General features: G+C 38.6%; 1 protein-coding gene across 1 annotated transcript in view; it reads left to right on the top strand.

The window, feature by feature from the left end:
* The first annotated feature begins 942 nt into the window (after positions 1-942).
* The window catches only part of LOC134668782 (netrin-B-like), a 248,160-nt gene continuing 227,470 nt past the window's right edge, over positions 943-21,632 (top strand). The window contains exon 1 of the mRNA XM_063526240.1: positions 943-2,054. Coding sequence (XP_063382310.1) covers positions 1,055-2,054 — 1,000 coding nt within the window. The 5' untranslated portion in view covers positions 943-1,054. The remainder of the gene's footprint in view (positions 2,055-21,632) is intronic.

Below are 21,632 nucleotides of genomic sequence, written 5' to 3'. Positions count from 1 at the left end.
AATAATACCGTCTGGCGAGCGCTGTTCAAACTGGGGGACTTGAGTGTAGAGATTTTTTCGTGGTTTGCTTTTATTTGCGTAATGTTTGTATGTGTATGTTGGGTGTAACGTGGCTTAAATAGATATAGAAGTAAATGTATTATAAGCATTCCATTTAAGTAACAAAATGGGTAGTTTTTATAAAGTTTGTTTAGCTGTTGCTTCTTTCCACTATCCATTCATTTTGTAATTCAATGATTTCAGATAGCTACTATTTATTTATTTATCTACTAGTAAGCATGAAAAATGAAGATAGTTATGAAAATTCTTTTCTTTCTTCTTATTGTAAATTAAATACGCAGTAAGAATCTATTTATTCTATTTATTTCACGTATGACGTTGTTATTGTGTAACGTTGTTATAAAATGTTAAAATGCTAAATGTTCCAATATTAGTCGATATGTCTTTTTATGTTAATATCAGAAATGCAGACCTTCCGAAGTTAAAGTAATTTAGAATTCAGGTCATCTTTATAGCATCATATAACTCTGTAACCCTGTAACAAATTCCCGAAACAAAAATAGATTTTTGAATTATTTTCGTAAAAATGCCAAACTAAACCAAAAGATCAAATCATATTCAATTCTCCTTCAATTGCTCAAGGGTTAACCGGAAGAGATCCCTGAAAGGGATAAGTTCGCCTTTGTACTAATGATGTGTGTCCTTTCATGTTTATTATGTTTCTATTTGTACAATAAACTATTTTACTACTACTACTAGATCACTAATCAATGAGATTTCCTAAAAGCTCTACCACTCACGCTGATAAGCAAGTGAAAATAGCCTATTAATATTACACTACCAGGAAGCAAATTGCACAAAAGCTAGCATTATCCGCCCATATCGCCAACAGTCAAAAAGCTGTAAACAAAAACAATTGAACTTTCACCGGTCGCCCAATGCGCACGGGGGCGCCCGCGCCCCGCGTCAGTCTGCCGGCGGAGCCCGACCGGCGCGCACGTCCCGCGTCCCAGCTCCCGCGAACTTCGCGAGTGTCGTCGTTAACCTACGTACCATGATCGCCCGTGCGCTGGCTGTGCTAGCCGCCGCGGCGCTCGCGCTCGCCGCCCCCGACCCCTGCTATGAGGACGGCCGCCCGCGCCGATGCATCCCTGATTTCGTCAATGCCGCCTTCGGAGCCCCCGTAGCCGCTTCCTCCATCTGCGGCCGCCGAGGCCCTGAGCGCCTCTGTGACCCTCCAGGAGATGATGAACCTGAGAACGCTTGCAGAGTCTGCGACGCTACCCGCTCCGATCGCCGCAACCCACCCACTCATCTAACCGACTTAAATAACCCTTCTAACGTGACCTGCTGGCGTTCAGCCGCCCTAGCCCCTGTCTCCTACGAATCCCCTCCCGACAACGTCTCTCTAACCCTATCCTTGGGCAAGAAATACGAGTTAACATACGTGAGCCTCCAGTTCTGCCCGAAAGCTGCACGACCGGATTCCGTAGCGATCTACAAGAGCGCGGATTATGGGATGACCTGGCAACCGTTTCAATTCTACTCAAGCCAATGCCGTCGTGTTTATGGCAGGCCTAATAAAGCTTCAGTGACATCTGCTAACGAGCAAGAGGCTAGGTGTTCAGATTCTCATAGGATGGCCGGTGAGAGCGCAAGCGGATCTCGTCTAGCCTTTTCAACTTTGGAAGGCCGTCCCAGCGCTCCGAACTTCGACATATCGCCTGTGCTGCAAGACTGGGTGACTGCAACTGACGTGCGTGTAGTGTTTAACCGTTTGCACATGGTGACTGAGGGTGACGAGGTGGATTACAAGAAGCAGGCAGCGGGTGGGACGCAGCACTACGCTGTGTCGGATTTCGCTGTTGGTGGACGGTGCAAGTGTAACGGGCATGCTTCTAGATGTGTTCCGATGAAGGGGGAGGAAGGGCAGCAGCAGCTGGCGTGCGATTGTCGGCACAACACGGCAGGCCGGGACTGCGAGAGGTGCAAGCCGTTCCATTTCGACAGGCCGTGGGGGCGCGCGACGGCGAGGGACGCCAACGAATGCAAAGGTAACTCATGCCGTTTTGTATTTTGTAACGACCAACCAAACTATAGTCCAGTACTACAACTATGGTCCACAAGTATACAAAGGTAAGTAAGTACATATCAATATTAAGTATGAAGGTAATTAAAGTACAGTCGCCATCTGGACATGCACTCTAAAGCCTTAACAATAGAGGCGTGTTCAGATATTTGTAAGCACCTTGGCCGCTCCGATATATCGTATGGCGATGTACCTATGTTTGAAAGGTATAAAAGCCTTCCATCAGAAAATCAATTCGAATTGATTTCTCAATCGATCAGGAGCATCATTCAGATTTTAAAATCGGTTACTGATTTTTTATTGTTCTCGGTGCATTTTACTCGCATTTATTTATTTAATCAAATCAATTACCATTTTTTAAGGAGCCGCTTCTTGTTGTTACAAGTAAGTAGGCAAATATGAATTTGGACGTTGTTATGGAAACAGGAACCAACGCACATTAAATCTCCATTTAAAATAAGTGTTCCGTGAACAAAGTTTTGTACGGAACACTAAAAAATTACTTCATGTTTCAAGATTCGGTTTTCAAAAAATTCGTGTGGTTAGTGCCAGTTTTCCAAACTACTTATTTTGTATCCAAATTATCCAATTTAAATAGATTCGTTGCACGTTTATGTTTAGACCCAAGGAAACCTTTCCTTAAGATTACTTAAGGCCACTTGCACCATCCATTAACCCGGGCTTAAGCGGTTAAAGCGTTAACCCAGTGTCAAATTGGGTAACCATGGTAACTCCAGGTTCAACCGGTTAACCCGGATTATATTGGTGCAAGTGGCGCTTAGTCGTAAAGTTATAATTAACATCATTACGATTAAAGTGACATTCCATTTCCAATTGCAGCTGCAATACTGTTCATTTTACTATGGAAACGCGTCGCTGTCATTGTCAATTTCCATAGTAAAATGAACAGTATTGCAGCTGCAGTTGGAAATGGAATGTCACTCTTATCGGTCGGTACTCGTACTTACATTGTGTTCATATCTACGAGTACACAGCTTAAGAAACAAAGAAAATACACATTAAACATAATTATACAATTTTATGTCACGCCGTAATGTAATAGTCTAGTCAACGGAATAAGTGCTTTATTCTTACTTACTTACTCCGTTGGCTCAGCGACCCAAAAAGAGACTTGGCCTCCGACACAATACAGCGCCACTTTTTTCTGTCCTGTGCGACCTCTCGCCAATTGCTGACTCGAAGTTCTCGCAGGTCCGCCTCCACCATGTCGCACCAGCGATATCTGGGGCGTCCGATAGGAGGTCTTCCTGCTGGACGGCCCAGGTATGCTCTTTTCACGTTCCGATCTTCATCCATTCTCTCAAGGTGGCCCAACCAACGGAGTCTGTGAGCTTTAGTCTCTCCCATGATGTTAGGTTCAGCCACTAGGTCTTCGATCTCACGGCTCATAAGGACTGACCAGCTTCCGTCCGGTCTTTTTTTTTGGGCCCAGTATCTTATTCAGTACTTTATTCTGACCATAAGTTTTCCCGTCAATTTGTCTGGATATACATTACATTTATACATTAAGGTCATTTTATATATGTATGTACTTATGGAAACTGAAGCTTTGAAAAAAGTGGTTCTAGAAATTTTTCGGTAGATAATTGCATTTGCTTTTGCATTCGTACTTACCGAGACTAGACGACAAATTACAGTAGTCAGAATAATACAAAAGAGGGTATAGAAAGCTTGCATCCAAGCAAATTAATGAGCCTTCTTATCACCGAGTAAGTGCCTAGGCACTTACTAAATAGCTATTTACAGGTTTCAGTTAGGTAATTGACCTGCCTACTTGTGGCAAATTGCGTTTTAATCTGACATGATGCCGTCTTATAGCAGCGATTTTAATGAATAAGACGCGGATTAATGTTATATCTACATGTGCGTTTATCGCGTCGATAATGACAAGATATAAAACACTCGTTTCTGTTTTTTATCACGCAGTGTCCAAGTGAGCATATGTGACGTCCCACGGGTAAAGATACCTTATTATTGCGGCGCTATACGACGTCACGCAAACCGCCATAAGGTACCTTTTGCCGAGGAACGTCACATATTACGACGCATGCTTCGTATCTCATGGCGAGATAAAGTAGGACCTAAGAGTTGTCCGTCGGACGGGGACATCTTTAGAAATCGCATTGACACTAAGAAGGAGGAAACTTAAATATCTAGGCTAATAATGAAAAGTCAAAGGTATACGGATTGGAGTTTTTATATTTATATATGAGGCAAAAGGGCAGAATAATAAGAAGGAGGAAACTTAAATATCTAGGCTAATAATGAAAAGTCAAAGGTATACGGATTGGAGTTTTTATATTTATATATGAGGCAAAAGGGCAGAATAATCGCGTGGTGGTCCACGAAACTATTAAAAACAACGATTGTGTGTTTTATGTATTGCAAATCCGAAAAAATCTAATCTATATAAATACATCACTACACCTTATAAAACAAAGTCCCCGCCGCGTCTGTCTGTTTGTGTGTTTGTATGTTCGCGATAAACTCAAAATGAACAGATTTTTATGCGGTTTCAACCTATAAATAGAGTGATTCTTGGGGAATGTTTAAGTGTAGGTACATTTCCTATTCCGTGCAAAGCCGGGCGGTTCGTTAGTATGTTATGAAACAGAAAAGATACTTGTAAAATGGTCTAAATCAATACCGGTATTAATTCGGGAAATTGAGGATCAATATCGGATATCAATATTGCTGTTGAGAATTGTCAGATACTACATGCCCTATTATTAGCAACAACTGGGAAACCTGATATTTTATGGTACCAGTAGCCAGAGCCACTACGCAATTTGTGGTAACCCTATCTTCCCAATTTCAAACCTCTGCTCCATAGTATAGTTAAAAATTAGAGATGCAACGAATAGTTGTGTGGCCGGATACCGGATATTCGACCTAATCATCGGCCGGATTTTCGGTATCCGACCGCTGAATATTGGGTCGGCGGAACTACACCTACATTTCGGTTTTTCTAGGTTCGAAATGAGTCTCAAATGAGTGCGCGTGCAAGTGAGTGGAATGTTTAAATTGTTTTCAAAATAATAAACTGGTACGATTACCTACGACCGTGACTGTTTCTTAGATCCAATTTGTTTACTCCGAAATCAAGCAATACTATCCGGTATCCGGCCGGATATTAAAGTAATGGCCGGATAGGCCGGATACCGGATAGTAACCGAATATCCGGTGCATGTCTATTAAAAATCCTTGCACCAACTACCCAGGTGAACACGGGAAAGCAATTAATGTTTCATGCACAGTACTGGCCGCTTTGTGTAACATAATTGCTACCTAAATACTCTAAATGCCTACCTTTGAGCCTGCTATTCTGATAATGACTAGGCCTTTACCCTTTCAGGGCATACAAAGTAGACATTCTAAATTGAGCAATAGAATGTGTCAACTGATTTATTCGGTAATTTGAGGATGGACTTGGAAATGTCAAATTCCAATACGATACCGTCAATCGGGGTGAGTAGGGATGGCGGGGGTGAGTAGGTATAGGTATACAATCTGGTATTAGATTTACTTGACATTTACTTAAAACTGTCCATATAAATTGTGTCATACAAATTTTACTATTATTTTCCATGACGGTACCAATTCAGTTGTGAATTACTGATATAAGTCCGACCGTAAATAGTCTGCAGCGATTTGGTAGCCCACACAGTGCAAGTGTCATTTTAAACGTCAAACTTCTATGAAATTATGACGTATACATAACACTTACACTGCGTGGGTTATCAAAACCGCTGCAGACTTTGTTTGGTGCGATTATAACAGATCAGAGTACGTGCTCATGTATAAAGTGATAATAGAATTGGCTAAAAATCCCTGAGAATTGTCTCGTTATAGTTTTGAGTACGTTGTAGGTTTCTTATCACTACACCTTATAAAACAAAGTCCACCGCCGCGTCTATCTGTTTGTATGTTCGCGATAAACTCAAAAATTACTGAACGGATTTTCATGCGGTTTTCACCTATTATAAGAGTGAATTTTGAGGAAGGTTTAGGTGATAATTTCTTAACCCGTACGAAGCCGGGTCGGGTCGGTAGTGACATATATAATAGCCAATAAAAAAATTACAAAAGCTAATTTTTAATGTATGTACACTAAATCGGTTGCAAGCGAAACTAGTATGTCCAAGCTGAATTGGAGACCTTCGCTTCGCTCGGTTAATAAAGCGTTAGAAACAGTGAAATGGCCAACAGAACCATATCTCTCTCTTTCTATAACAAACGGACGCACAAAGTTCTGTATTGTTGACTGAGATATCATCTTGCACAAATATTTATACGCGCGGGTTGTGTACGCAAGGATATGATATTTTACTCGCATGAAATAATATACGTTGTGTTTGCTATTGTATTAACATAACAATGATTCATACGGAATATAAAGGAATTCTTTCAAATTCTCTTGAGAGTAGACGTAATATTTGACGTATCTTAAAGTCTACGCCTCGGCTAGTCTGTGGCCATGAGTAAGCCCATTCATAATATAAAAAAAAAATCGAATCGGGCCGTTACACTAATCAATGAGGTAGCTGTCTGGTCAAATATTTTGTCTGTTTAAGAGTCACACGAAGTCGCCTCCAAATAGCCGCTCCCATACAATAGACGTTACGCGCTAATTTGTAAAACGACATGCTCTTTAGGGCAACGCTCTCTAAAAAGATAATCCTGTAAAACCACATTTTTTTTCTACAGAATTTTTGGACTAGAATGACAATGAGGTTTTAGGATTGTCACGCAAAAGAAAATAGAGCAAGTAGCAGAGTTTTGCGTAAAATTTCAACTCGCTCTTATTTCTTTGTTTAACAATTTCTTACATATAATTATTATACACATATGTAATAAATTGAAACCAGGAAATCGAAGATCTAGTGGCCGAGCCCAATATAGTAGGAGAAACGAAAGCCTCAAGACTCCGATGGCTCGGGCACGTGGTCCGTATGGGTGAAGATCGAGCGGTTTGGAGAGCGTAATCCGGCCGTCCGGATGGTCGACGACCGGTTGGGCGTCCTAGGTATCGCTGGTGCGATGAGGTCGTGAAAGATCTGAACGAGCTCGGTGCCGTCGATTGGACAGAAACGGCGCTAGACAGAGAAGCATGGCGTTCCTTAGTGTCAGAGGCTAAGATCCACTTCGGGTCGCTGCGCCACGGCAGTAAGTAAGTTAGTATGTAATAAATAATATGGTAGACATATAATTATGATATGATATCAATATCGAGGCATACTCTTCAAAGCATGACAATAAACATACGGGTAGTCGATTTGCTACAAGTGGAATATACTGTATACCTAAAACAATTTACATATATTCAACGTACACGTTTACATATGTTTTGCAATAACTAGGTGAATAGCTTTTCAATTTGTGCCGATTTCGTGTGGGCATTGAAACGAGTTTTGTTATAAATATATGTTAGAAGGAACACTAAGGGACTTTCAGCATATGTATTATGTATTAAATAGACAACATTTCTATTGTAACTCGTGTATTTATTAATGTAAATGTTGGTTGGAACCAATGGTGATTTTCAAACAGATGTATCTTGGTACACAACTAGAGGGTGGAAAGATAAGTCGGGCCCTGGAGGGAAACTACCTTAAATCCTTAAGCTGGCTCATTTTACTTAAAGGAGACATTCCTTTATTTTTAAAAAGAAATAAAGGTCAGAGATCAAGTAAGAATCTTGTGTGATGCAAAACAAATTCGTGAAATTGTATGCGTACTTTTGATGTGTCTTATACTTTAATGGCTTGAATCTTAGGAATTTATTTCGTTTTAAAAATGTAATATAAACGAAAAAAACAATTATAAACTAAAATTAAAAACTACAATAAATCTACAACTAAAATAACTACTAAACTAATAAATGTAAATACCTATATCATACGAAGTACTGCTTTGAACCTTGATAATAATATACTTTAGCTGGTTTTTCACACACTCAAATAAATCAGGAACCGTCTGTCCATCCGAGCGATACCAGCGCGTAGGCGTCCGGAATGAAAATGAAGCCAATCCACCTTTCTACACATTCCTCGAGTTATCTGATTATGCTGGGCCCGAAATAGGCATGCGGGATAGGCTTTTTTACACGTTTGGCACACAACTTGATCTACGGCCAATGATTTATATTTATTATAAATAAATAAATAAATATTATAGGACATTCTTAGACAGATTGACTAAGTTCCACAGTAAGCTCAAGAAGGCTTGTGTTGTGGGTACTCAGACAACGATATATATAATATATAAATATGTACTTAAATACATAGAAAACAACCATGACTCAGGAACAAATATCTGTGACATCAAATAAATGCCCTTACTGGGATTCGAACCCAGGACCATCGGCTTCACAGGCAGGGTCACTGCCCACTAGGCCAGACTGGTCGTCGAACCGACCGTCGTGGTCGTCGTGGTGGTCGACTGGTGGTATAACTTAAGATATTGTGACAAATTGTACAAGTTGCCTTTAGTCGCACTTGGGTAAGCGAGAAATGTGCACGCGCTAACGAGCTCCCGCACACCGAAAGAGACAAGCTCATGTTTAGCAATGAGCATGACAAAGATGAAGGGCATGCGTAAATTGATCAAAAGTCACAGATTTTTTCGTAGGTATAGAAATAAATTATGAAAGTATGTATACCTAACTAAGTTTAAGGAGTATCTAAGGGTAGGTTTATCGCAAGACTTACAACGACCAGTTCGAAATTATCCTTTAATTTTACAGCAGGTTGTAAATATGTGATATATACTGCCAGTAAAATGGCGGTTGATTTTATGACGGCTGCAGTGAACGCGGTTTGATCGCTGGTACTTGATGTATAAAGTTAATGAATTGATATGATGTAAGTACATCGATATTATGTAGGATATCGTTATTATTGCTTCATAAATAGACGAGATCCCAATAAGGCCTAGTTTACCCTCTGGGTGGGCAGTCGCTTTCGTAAAAACTAGTGCCTACGCCAATTCTTAGGATTAGTTGCCAAGCAGACCACAGACTCCCATGAGCCGTGGCAAAATGCCGGGATAACGCGAGGAATATGATGATGAAATAGATGAATTGGCAAGAACATTCTTATATTATTCCTGGGGGAAAACAATGTCATACAACTAAATTAGATTAGAGCATTGATCGGCTTAATTGCATTGAAGACGTTATACTACAGGGTGGGCCTAATTTTTTTGCACTTTTTATAAATTCATAAAAATAAAACTATAATTAATGTTATTCTCTATTTAATTTATTCAACCTAACAACAATGTCTAAAATACTTCGACCGACCAACCCCATTAATAGAAATATTAGTAAATTAATCAGCAGTCAGAATAACCACAGCTTCTTTAACTTAGTATCTTAGTGGAGTGCTCACTCCGTACATCAGTTTTTGTACAAAAACGACTAAAATTATTTTCGTAGTTTACATCTAGCATCGAGTAGCGGAATTAACAGTAATGCTCAAGAATTTTCAGCGAATATCGATGATGATGATGATCTCCTGACCGATTTCGGCCACAGCGACTGTCTGGAGTAGGCAATTTTTAACTCGAGTTGTTAGTGTAGCTGATCCACTCTCTGGTGCACCCTTAGGTGGCTCACGTACCCTATCTTCTTGCTAAATCGCTAATATTATAACCGAATTAACCGGAACTCTATTTTCAACTCCTTCTGCTTTTAATATTAGTTGTAAATTGTTGTTCAATACAATTTTCGCGATACTCGAGAATTCTAGCGGGTGTGGCCTGTAATACGAGCAAAAAATTAAACTGTAGGCTCACATATTGACCAACATTTGTTCAGCGACTTTTAAAAATAACTTGTGGTTTGATTTTTAATACACTTTAAAGTTTATTCTAAGACGCAATGTATTGCGAATTTTGTTATGTTTAAGGGTTGACAAGCAACGTCAATCACAATGATATGGCGTGGCGATGGCGTCCATTGAAGATAATATTTATTTTGTATGAAAAATAGGGAGTCTGAATACTTCATAATTTTTTAAAGTTGTTGAAATAAAGTGTCACCGTTTGAGGAGTTCAATCTATGTTTTAATTATTTGCTCATGTTACAGGCCACACCCGGTATACGAGTATAGTATCAAGTAGCGGTACTGATAATTCCACTACTTTATGCTAGATTTCGACTGCGAAAATAATAGTCGTTTTGGTACCAAAACGATTTATGGAATGAGCACTCTATTCTTACTATATTTCTCTATGGTATCTGTAAGTGCAAAGGACCATGTCATTTGACCTACTGCCGTATTCGAACTTCAAGATATTCACAAGAGACGACACGTACTAGATCCATTCTAGATAGGTTATAGTTTAGATATCAACTAGTTCTCTTTTGCAGCGCAATTCGGGCAACCAATGTCACTTTTACGTTAGATAGAGTAAGATATCTATTAGATGTAGGGTTGCCAGATGGTCGGGATTTGGCGGGATTCTCCCGATTTTTAGCATGTGTTCCCGATTCCCGATGAAGTGAAAATTGTCCCGAAAAACAGCTTCACGTTATAAAACAATAATTTCATGTTCCGAACTGTCGTCGAGCGAGCGAGCGACCGGCGTCGAGCGCGTAGCTAACGTAGTGCCAATAATGTAAAATATCGTTGTTTTTAATACAATTAATAGATAGATAGATAGAATACTCTTTATTGACACACCTCAGTAAAAAATCACTCACTCAGTAATTAATTTAATTTGAAAGTATTTTTTTCCCGACTCAAGTCCCAAAATCCCGAAAAAATTATATTTTTTTTCCCGATAATAGCGCCTTTCGATCTGGCAACCCTAATTAGATGTGAATTAGATCTCTAAGTCATCCTGTGGAAATCGTTCAAGAGTATCTCCGGAATCGCGCAAATGTCAAATTTGACAGGTTAGATCTTAAACATATCGTTATCGTATCTTGGTGATGTCTAAAAGATGTCTAATAGATGTCTATTTCAAAATTCGAATCGGGCCCCTGGCCATATGCGTTAAAACGACTACGCAGAACTTCGATGCATACACAATTTGCATTTAATATTTGAATTGCGTAATAGCACTTAAGTAGTAAAATACATCCTCGACTCTCATACGATTTGATACTTTTATGTTAAATAGGGTGGGGTGTCGTAAATCATAGGTGCGTAGGCGCCCCTGTTGCGTATATTCGCTTGCTTGAAAGTGCCTTAGGGAAGAAGATAGTTAATTCCCATTTTTCTCTCCGGATATAAATATCACTGACACTGGAAAATATTATTACTCACTTTGATGTAGGTAGTACCGTAAAATGGGGTGAGTTGGGTGAAATTTGACTTTCAAACCTCGATAAAATTTTATTTTTAAATGTGAAAACTAAATGGTGTATATAATAAGTGGTTGGACGTTTGTATTTTAGTTTGTATTTTATTTTGGGTAGTTCCATTTCATAACTTTGACAATAAAGAGGAAAACCCACCTCACCCCGTAGTGCCTGGTATTTGGGGTGAGAGGGTTTTTCATACGAAGGCAATTTTGGAAGATTGTTGGATCAATTTTTTTTGTTATGCGTATTACTATAGCCCCATTTTAAATTGGAATACATTATTTTTGTAGCAGTAGCCTTAACATCCCTTCACACCCCCCTCTGAAACCTTCTCTCCCCATTCATAACCCAACTCTCCCCGCGAAACCTATTCACCCCGTTTTACGGTACCTTACCATGCCGTAGCTAAGCCCCTTTTTTGACTTTTTACATTAAATTGTGTAAGAAATATATATACCTACAAGTCCTTCAACCAATTTTGTTTTGACACTATTTGTGTTTATCTGTGTATGACCCAAATAAGCATGTCTGCTTTTAGATCTATGTATGACACCTATACAGATGCAGTTCATAATTGTTTTCCATCGTATTTTCTCGGAAACGTTCGTATTTGTCATGCTACTTCAGTCAACCTCAACACTTTTTGTACCGAGACTGACTGAAATAGCGAGACACGTTCGTACGTTTCCGTGAAAATACGATGGTAAATAATCATGCACTATATCTGTACATATTTCTAATAATTAATCTCACTAAAAACGTAACTAAATTATTGTTATCTTAATATATTCAATTATTTGAGGGTGTGGCGCCCAAATTTCGTTCCAATTGATTTACGAGCCTCGTAACAACACTGGGTTTTACGGCCTCAGATAATTTTATAGCCAGTTAAATTTCAATAACACGATAACTACTTTATTGGCCAGTTAAATGTATCCTCATGTGTAATCAATATTGAGTTTTGTCTGGAGACGAGACTAACGGCACTTTGCACTTTGGTGTTAATTATCCTGAGGAAATTGAGTCTCACTTAAGGTGAGAGTCCATTTCCAACTGCAGCTGTACAGTAACATGTTTTCTTTCTTTTTTTTTAGTTAGCCTATTGTGGTGTCCCACTGCTGGGCAAAGGCCTCTGTCCCTGATTTCCATGACTCCCGCTGTAGTGCCTTCTCCGGCCAACCACTGATGAAGGCGTCCAAGTCGTCCCGCCATCTCCGTCTGGAGTAATATGTTACCTGCAATAATATGTTACGCAACGAAGGCCGCAAAAATATCTGACACGATCTTATTTGTAGAGCCATGAGAGCGTGTCGCATATTTTTGCGACCTTCGAAGAGTAACATATTATTGCAGGTGACTGTACTACTGTTGCGACGTTACTGGTGCGACATTACTGCAGCGGCAACAGCGGCGGCGACTACTGCTGTTGCCCCGTGCAGTCGCAGCAGCGTTCGTTAGTTGCTTGTCAATGGAATTGAACCTTAAGGTGACAAGTTCATTTCCAACGACAGCAACACTACCGTTCATTTTACTTTGGAAATTGGCAATAACACCGACGCGTTCGTTCTAGTAAGTAGTGCAGCTGCGGTAAGAAATGGAATGTAACCCTAAATATAACGTTTGGATGGCAACTGCAGTTGCATTGCTATTGCGGCCTAGACGCGGGCACTGTATCTGTCAATATGCTTGATAAAATGACTGACGTTCGGCGCAGCACCGCGTTACTGCCACGATTAGGGTATTCAATCCGTCACTGATTTTATCAAGGAAATTGACATATGTACCTATACAGCGGCGGAACCAACGCCGCAACTGTAATGTCGCAACAGTAATGAAGCTTCAGTTGACATCCGAATGTTACCTTTAAGTATGCATCCTTTAGTTCATTTTTTTAGCATTAGAAAGAAGGCAAACGATCTTGACATGTCTTTTAATTGAAAAACGCTTTATATAAATCAATAACTATTACTTATGAAATCAGAAGAATATAAATGATCGTATTAGATTCATAATTGTTACATATTTGCCGTGACTTATTTTTAAAACGTGTTTTTCAATTAAAAGACAAATCAAAATTGTTTACCTTATTTCTAACGTTAAAAAAAAACGAACTATAGCATACAACACACTATAGTGTATAACACAACACATACATATCAAATATACATAAAACTTTTCACCGATACATTATTCATAGAATATCTTATAGAAAAAGAAAACATCTTCCATCTTTTCTAAGAAATATTTCTCAACGTCAATAATCCCCATTTCTGAAGTAATAAAAATATTTGTCACAATAAAGTTCCACAAGGAACTCTGGGCCCGATTCGGATTTTGAAATAGATATCTTTTAGACATCACCAAGATACGATAACGATATGTTTAAGATCTAACCTGTCAAATTTGACATTTGCGCGATCCTGGAGATACTCTTGAACGATTTCCACAGGATATGACTTAGAGATCTAATTCACATCTAATAGATATCTTACTCTATCTAACGTAAAGGACCAAACGGTCCATTTCCAACGACAGCTGCACTACTGTTCATTTTACTATGGAAATTGACAATGACAGCGAAGCGTTCAGTACCGGTAGTGCAGCTGCGGTTAGAAATGGAATGTTACCATAAAAGTGACATTGGTTGCCCGAATTACGCTCCAAAGGAGAACTAGTTAATATCTAAATTATAACGTATCTAGAATAGATCTAGTACGTGTCGTCTCTTGTGAATATCTTGAAGTTCGAATACGGCAGTCCGTCTTCCCCGCTGACGGAAATTAATTCGTATTTCGGAAATTGCGGGCACATAAAGGAGACATTTTGTCTACATTCGTGACATGGAGGATGTTATTATTACAAAGGAATAGGTTACAGTAACAGTGTACGTAAAACTCGATTTTTCAGGCTTGCTCAAGCCTAAGCATAACCAGGCGTGGCTCACTCCGCGATTTCGTCGCTTTGCTACAAGTAGCTAAAACTCCATCCGTTCGACCCCAATTTTGGGGTTTGCCATAAGCCGCGCGTGGCGCTGTCGCCACCTAGCGGCTGGGCGGGTGTCTGTGCTGATCGTGACAGACGCGTTTTGTTAGAGAGTGAGTCTTCTGTACCTATTACTATTGTTTATTCTGTGGTCTTAGTGAATAACACGATCTATACTAGAGATGCACCGGATATCCGGTTGCTATCCGGTATCCGGCCTATCCGGCCATTACTTTACTATCCGGCCGGATACCGAATAGTGACCTACTATCCGGCTGGATACCGGATAGTAACATTGCTTGATATCGGAGTAAACCAATTGGATTTAAAAAACAGACACGGTCATATTCGTACCTGTTTATTATTTTGAAACAATTTAATCATTCCACTGACTTGCACGCGCACTCATTTCGTACCTAGAAATAAGCGCGAACGTTTACTAGGAAACAGGTCAAACCTGCAGAATGCGCACCGGATATTCCGGAGGCCGGATACCGGATATTCGTCCGATGGTCAGGCCGAATATCCGGTATCCGGTATCCGGCCAAACAACTATCCGTTGCATCTCTACTTACGAGGTTAAAGCTTGGGTGGTTGCGATAATGCACTAAATAATTCAGACGAGTTCATTCCAAAAAACAGTGTAACACATTTGTTCTAAACTGATATCGTATTATCAATCTCCTACGCTGGTAATAAAATAAATCTCCTCAAGCATGGGATGAACGTTTTTAACACTGAATTTGGGTAATAAAACTAGATAATCTCGTTCCGATGATCATACGTCGTTTCCGTGTTAACTGGTTGAATAAATTCATAACGAAAACATGTTTTCGGTGTGCTATAATAAATTAATTTGACTTACGATTTTTCTATGAAATTTGTATATTATGGAAATTATAATTCTACGCAGATAGAATTAGACCAAGACAAGTCTGCAACGATTTTGATAACACACGCGGTGCAAGTGTTATTTTAACACGTTCGCGGACGCTCAGTCACACCGTTTGGACACCTAAATTTTGTATGGAGATTTTGGGACTGTTATAGCATTCCTGTCACTGCAAATATATATTTTAGGTTTGTATATGACGCGTAATGCTATGCAAGGCGAATGCTATGCAATCCGCGTCAATATGAAGTATATTTTTTATACGCTATATGACAACAAATGCTCTACAATTCGGATGCATAAGCATGTCTGTCACATGACGTAGTCAAGATGTGATCTTATGTGACATCGCATGTTATAGCATTCATTCATCGTGGTCGATGACCTTGATGGCTGAGAATCCTGACTGCCTAGAGTCAAGATCTTTGCTCTAAAGACTCATTGCTGGCGTCTTCAAACATTTTTCTACTTCTGTTTTGTTCCCTCATTGCTTATCATTGTCATATTGTGTCCATCTCATACATGCCCCATCCCAAGCACGTTCGCCATTCATTCGACCTAAAATTATGTGATACTACACATCCTGCGTTGGAGACCGCATCATATGTCTGAAGAATCTAAAGGCCCACTCATGGCATATTGCAGAGAGCCGAAAGGGCAATGTTGAGCTCTCTAAAATAGAGTGGTTTGTTTTTCTAGCTGTTCAAGGTATACGCAGCATTTTACGCCAACACCACTTCTCAAAAGCGTCAATCTCGTCCGCATTACACTTTTAGAGTTCCCTGTAAGGCACCGCCGCGTTAAGTTCTGGACGTAAAGCGTCCACCACTTTTCCTGCCAGGCGATGATTCACCCAACTTTATATTATTTTTCGAATGCATCTGCACCAAACATAAGGCGTGAAATATACAAGAATTATACCACAATACTTGTCAGAAAGGTTTTTACCTTGTAAGAGGTGATGATCGAGCGCCAGCAGGCTTATAATTCACAATTATACCATCAAAACTATGACTAGTAACGTAATTACTTGAATGATAGGTATACACATTCATGCCTCACTTTTTCACATTCACCGTTATCAAAATTTGATTGTAGCACAATAAACTACTAGTAAATATGGTCGTTTATTAAAACACATTGAAAAACTTAAAGAAATTGTAAGAAAAACATTAATTACGATTTTATAAAAATCCGTCAAAATCGCTATCGCGCACGAAAATCACCCAAATTTCATGTGTCTACTCCCAGACGCACCTGCCGGGCTACTAAGGGAGCTCCCATACAAAGACGAATGCTATAACAGGTGCGTCACAGAAAGGGGGGCCCAGTTGGAGACGTCACAGGATAATTTTTAACTTCGATAAAACTATGTAATATGGCAGTATGCAAACTTTGATTCTGGTGACTAGTAGAGGAAAAGTTGGTGAATAATATTATACTGTGGCAAAGCGGATTGATAAGCATTTCAACGCAGAAATTTAAAACGAATAACGGATGCTATAGCATACGCGTCACCAGGAGTAGTGCAAAAACGGATGCTATGCAATCCGCGTCCGCGAACGTGTTAAACGTCAATCTTCTATGAAATTATTATGAGGTATGTATTGTACTGCGTATGCTACCAAAATCATTGCAGACTTTTCTTGGTATCTTTCTTTATAAATACATATAATTATATTTCTCTATAAATTTTCGATAATTATATTCATTACTAGCGAACCGCCCCGGCTTCGCACGGGTTAACAAATCATGTAACACAATACTTCCTCAAGAATCACTCTATCGATAGGTTTTAGAGTTTATCGCGAACATAGAAACACACAGACAGACGCGGCGGGGGACCTAGTTTTATAATTTGTAAGGTGTATGATAAATGCCTTTTTAGATTATGTGCTGTTTCTATTTCTACTTCTATTTTAGTTATTTTTAAGGATCAAAGAGTAAATCGAGAGATATCGCAACCGCGACAATATCCTTTACGCGACACTGAGACTCGAGATCTTTATTACGGCGCGCGCAAATAAACAGAGATCGAAGATAAAAAGCATTGTCTGTTGCCTCACAGACGTGTTCTCATGATGAGACCAGGTGAGTCGAACTCTTTGGAAACGAGGTCTCGAGCGAGTTATCGAGACGAGATATAATCTCATGACATCTCGATTTTCGCAATTTTGGTCGAGGTCACGATTAGTATTGTCGAGATCTCGAAAGGAATTGAAATGTGAGTTACTTTGTTATCAGTAATATTTTTTATCTTAGATTCATCTTATTCAATTTCATATTTAATTGACTGATAAGAGCGCTGTGGCATGCTGTGTGCAAGAAGAATCGAGCGGACTTAACGTACCCACTATTATTTATACTATTTTTGGCTCGCTTAACCCAATTTTTTTTGTACCTATGTATTATTTTAAATACGACGGCAAAGTATGTAAATAATGTAGGTAGTATAGGTACCTATTCATATTTCTTAAGGATTTTTGATCATATTAACTATAGAATAAATTAAATTACTTTCTTATGAAAATATTATCGTTTAAAATAACTCATTTTCAGTCAAAAATCTCGATCCCAATCTCGGAAATCTGACGGTCGAGAATGTCGAGACCTCGAAACACCCAATATCGATTCAAATTTTCCGCGCGAGATCAAAAATTGCCAATATAGTTCGAGATCATGGTCCGTCTGAGTGTCCGACTCACTTCAGCATGATTGGAACACACTGGCAGTGCTAAAAATACGGCTACGCGAACTGGCAGGTGCAAGCTAACACTAGGACAGTAAAATACTTCGAAATTCGAACATTCGAATTCTGATAGAAATAAATAGGGTTGCCTAAAGCAAAGGTCAAGGCTATTTTTGATAAAGTGAATATTTTAGGAAACAATCGACTCGAAAGAAACAAAATGTACGTGGTTGACCAATGCAAGTTAGTGACAGTATAGTATGGATACGACTATAATTAATGTATTAAAAAATATATCATGTTACTTATCTAGGCATACAGTTATATGTTTATAGTAATTATAATAATTTTAATACTTCTATTAGTAGGTACGATGATATTATAGTAATAGAAAAAACATGTTTAATACATGTACCCCTAGTGTTTCGATAGCGTGACGTGACGTACGCGTTTACGTTATTTTGTATCCTGTTTGAGTTTCCAAAACGTCCCACTTGGTGCGCTGTTCAAAATCCCATACAAAAATAGACATAACGCAAACGTGAACGCTCGTCACGCTCAAAAGTTTATTTCTGCTTTTCTTACGATTAATATTTTACTAAATTAGGTGAAGTTATTCCCAACTCACAAGAAACATGTCAAAGTTTAGAGTTTGCGTAACTTTATGATGTTTCAATTACTTGATGCTTAAGAATTTCAGGTTAATTACAAGGTTGTTTGTTTTTGAATTTGTGGCAACGGTTCGTTTATAGTTATTTACGATACAAGTGCGGAAATGATTAAATGTCGTGTCGTGTCGATTTATAAGTTTTATATCACTCCCTTCGGTCGTGTTTTAATTTATCGGCACTCGTTTCGAATTACCTATTCGCACGTGTATCGTAGTACAACGTTTTACAGTACATATGGCCGTTTACGTCATACGCACGAAAAGTACTAGTGCGGGAAAGTAGGACCATGGGGCTGATTTATGAATTTCGACCACTCGATTTCGTGTATTTCGTTAAATAATATCTACACTACTAGCCTAGGCGTTTAAATTCTACTAATAGAATTGAAATCGAGATTCCAAATTTCGATCGCTCGTATTTCAAAAATTTGCATTTCGCCATTTTCCACCGATTTTCGAGTGACGAAATTGAGCGATCAAAATTTAAAAATCGGCCCCCATTATGTAGATACTGTGAATAAAATATCATATTGATTGATATTTTTTTCAAGTATCGAAAGCTTGGTGGATAGTAGGTACCTACTTTATGAGTCTCGTACCTAATTATTTGCAAAATGAGGTACGAATAATTTTATTCAGTCGTCTTTAAAATTTACTACCTAACTTTATTTAGGTGTCGTAAAATTCATATTTTTACGTTCCTTAGGGCCCCTTGCACCATTCCACTAACCCGGGGTTATGCGGTTAAACCGTTAAGCTAATGTCAAATTGTACTAGTAACCATGGTAACTCCAGGTTTAACCGGTTAACCCCGGGTTAGTGAATGGTGCAAGTGATCCTTAGTCAACTAGGAACCCTTATAGTTTCGCCATGTTTGTCTGTCTTCCTATCCGTTTTTGCTGATTTTAAATACTAAGTATTGTATAATTACTTAAGTACTTATTCAAATAGTGACTTTTCACCTGCTTAGTGCTTGAATTATTTCGTAATTCTTAAATGACATCAAAATGATCAAAAACCCATTATAATGTCATAAAACTAATAAAGCTTGTAGCCAAATGTTTGTTTTTACCACTACCTGTTAGTAGGCGGTAACAATCTTGACATATGTCAAATTGTGCCACCTCTCCACTGACAATAAGAAAACCCACAACTTTAACAATACCGATTAAACCAAACAAAGACAGTCAAAATTCACACTTAACCCTTACCTAACAAGGGTCAAAGGTTTTTTCATTATCGGCAAAGCATTTTGTTAATCTGTGACTGGCAGCAAGGACAAATCGAACACTAACTTTAAAAACCTCATATCTTAGATTTACATATCCTTAAATTTAAACTCTATGCTATAGTATTAAAAGTTCATTTTGCATTGGCAGTTATGATAGGAAAGTTATTCGATCCAAAGGAGTGACAGTTATTGGGTAAATAAAAGAGTGAAATATGGCTTCCGTGGGCCGGACTGAATTAAAAGCGTTGTGTAAACAATAATTAGGGATTTGGGGATTTCATTACTGAAGCTTTTACTATAATTTATTAGCGTGTTTTAGATTGATATAGAAAACAGATAATTTTAATTAAATTGTATTAATAAGTCTTCTAGCAATATTTATTTAGTCAAGAGTGAGATGAAGTATATATGATGCCAAAATATTAGCAAGATATAGATAGGTATATTATCATAATAAATCGTAACAAAACCAAATCGTATGAGGCTTTAGAGATTGCAGTAGGTAAGTAGGCATCCATAAGCTACGGTAACCACTTGCTATCAGAGCGGCTAAGGCGAAAACCGAAATTCGCAAATTGCGGGGATCTTTCTCTTTTACTCCAATGAAGGCGTAATTAGAGTGACAGAGAAAAATCCCCGCAATTTGCGAACTTCGATTTTCGCGGTTATAGCCCAGGCGCCATATGGTTGCTTACCACCGACTTGGTATGCATAAGATTAAAACCCCTTTGTAAGATTATTTTAGTAAGGTAGTATCCATTTAGATATCTATTAAAATTACTGACACCAATATTTCGACATTAATAAATCATTTACTACAAATCCGTAAGCTTTGCATTTTTACACGTAATCTAAACCAAAACAACAAAAACACGTCTCACAAACTAAAAATACTTTCCACTAATTTTAACAGGAAAAAAAAACGTCTCCAGATAACCACCGTACCAATGTTTATACGTCATTCAGATATCGACATTACTGTCACAACCTCGTATCTAGTAATTATGACTTCATTGTAAATTGAACTTAGTGTCAAGGCGGTAAAGTTCATGCTTAGAGTGGGTTTGTAAGAGTGTTAACGGTTTTGGAGAGTTGTCAGGGATAGGCCAGTTGGCAACTATTCAAGTCTGGGAGCTATTGTGGCGGGACGAAAAACGGTTAAGGCAATCGAAATTTAAAATTGGAACGGTGTGTGCCGCCAAGGGCTGTATTCGATTTTTTTTTTATTTAAAGTTGTTGAAATTGCAATTTTGTGACGTGTACCGAAAGTGACCAGAGACATGCAAAAATGTACGACAGTGGTGGTGTGGTGCAGACGCAAAAATTAAGATTCAAGAATATTTGCTCGCCCCACTATGCAATTTTGTGCGTGCGGAAACCTAGTCAAGATTGACAATCAAATTGCCAATTGAATTATGGATCAAACTGACGATATGATTTTCAATATCATATCAATATAAATGTCAATGGAACGAATACAATTAATTCATAAAATGCCGCAATGCAACGCAAATCGCATGCAAATATTGCAAATTGTCTTTGGTGAGCTTAATAAAAATCACGTGACGTTTCTTGAAACAAAACGTCACTTTTGAGACTGACATATTTAAACGTATAATATTTGACGTAAGTAGCTTAGTTCGAATCGGGCCAATAGTCAATCTTATAAGACCTCACTAACCCTCTAGCTAAATGAGTTTACAGTATTTAAAAGCTTGTTTAGAATAAATTTGTATTTATTTCCA

The sequence above is a fragment of the Cydia fagiglandana genome, chromosome 11 (assembly GCF_963556715.1).
Source record: "Cydia fagiglandana chromosome 11, ilCydFagi1.1, whole genome shotgun sequence".
In the NCBI taxonomy this organism is placed as follows: Eukaryota; Metazoa; Arthropoda; class Insecta; order Lepidoptera; family Tortricidae; genus Cydia; species Cydia fagiglandana.
This window is presented reverse-complemented; position numbering and strand designations above follow the sequence as displayed.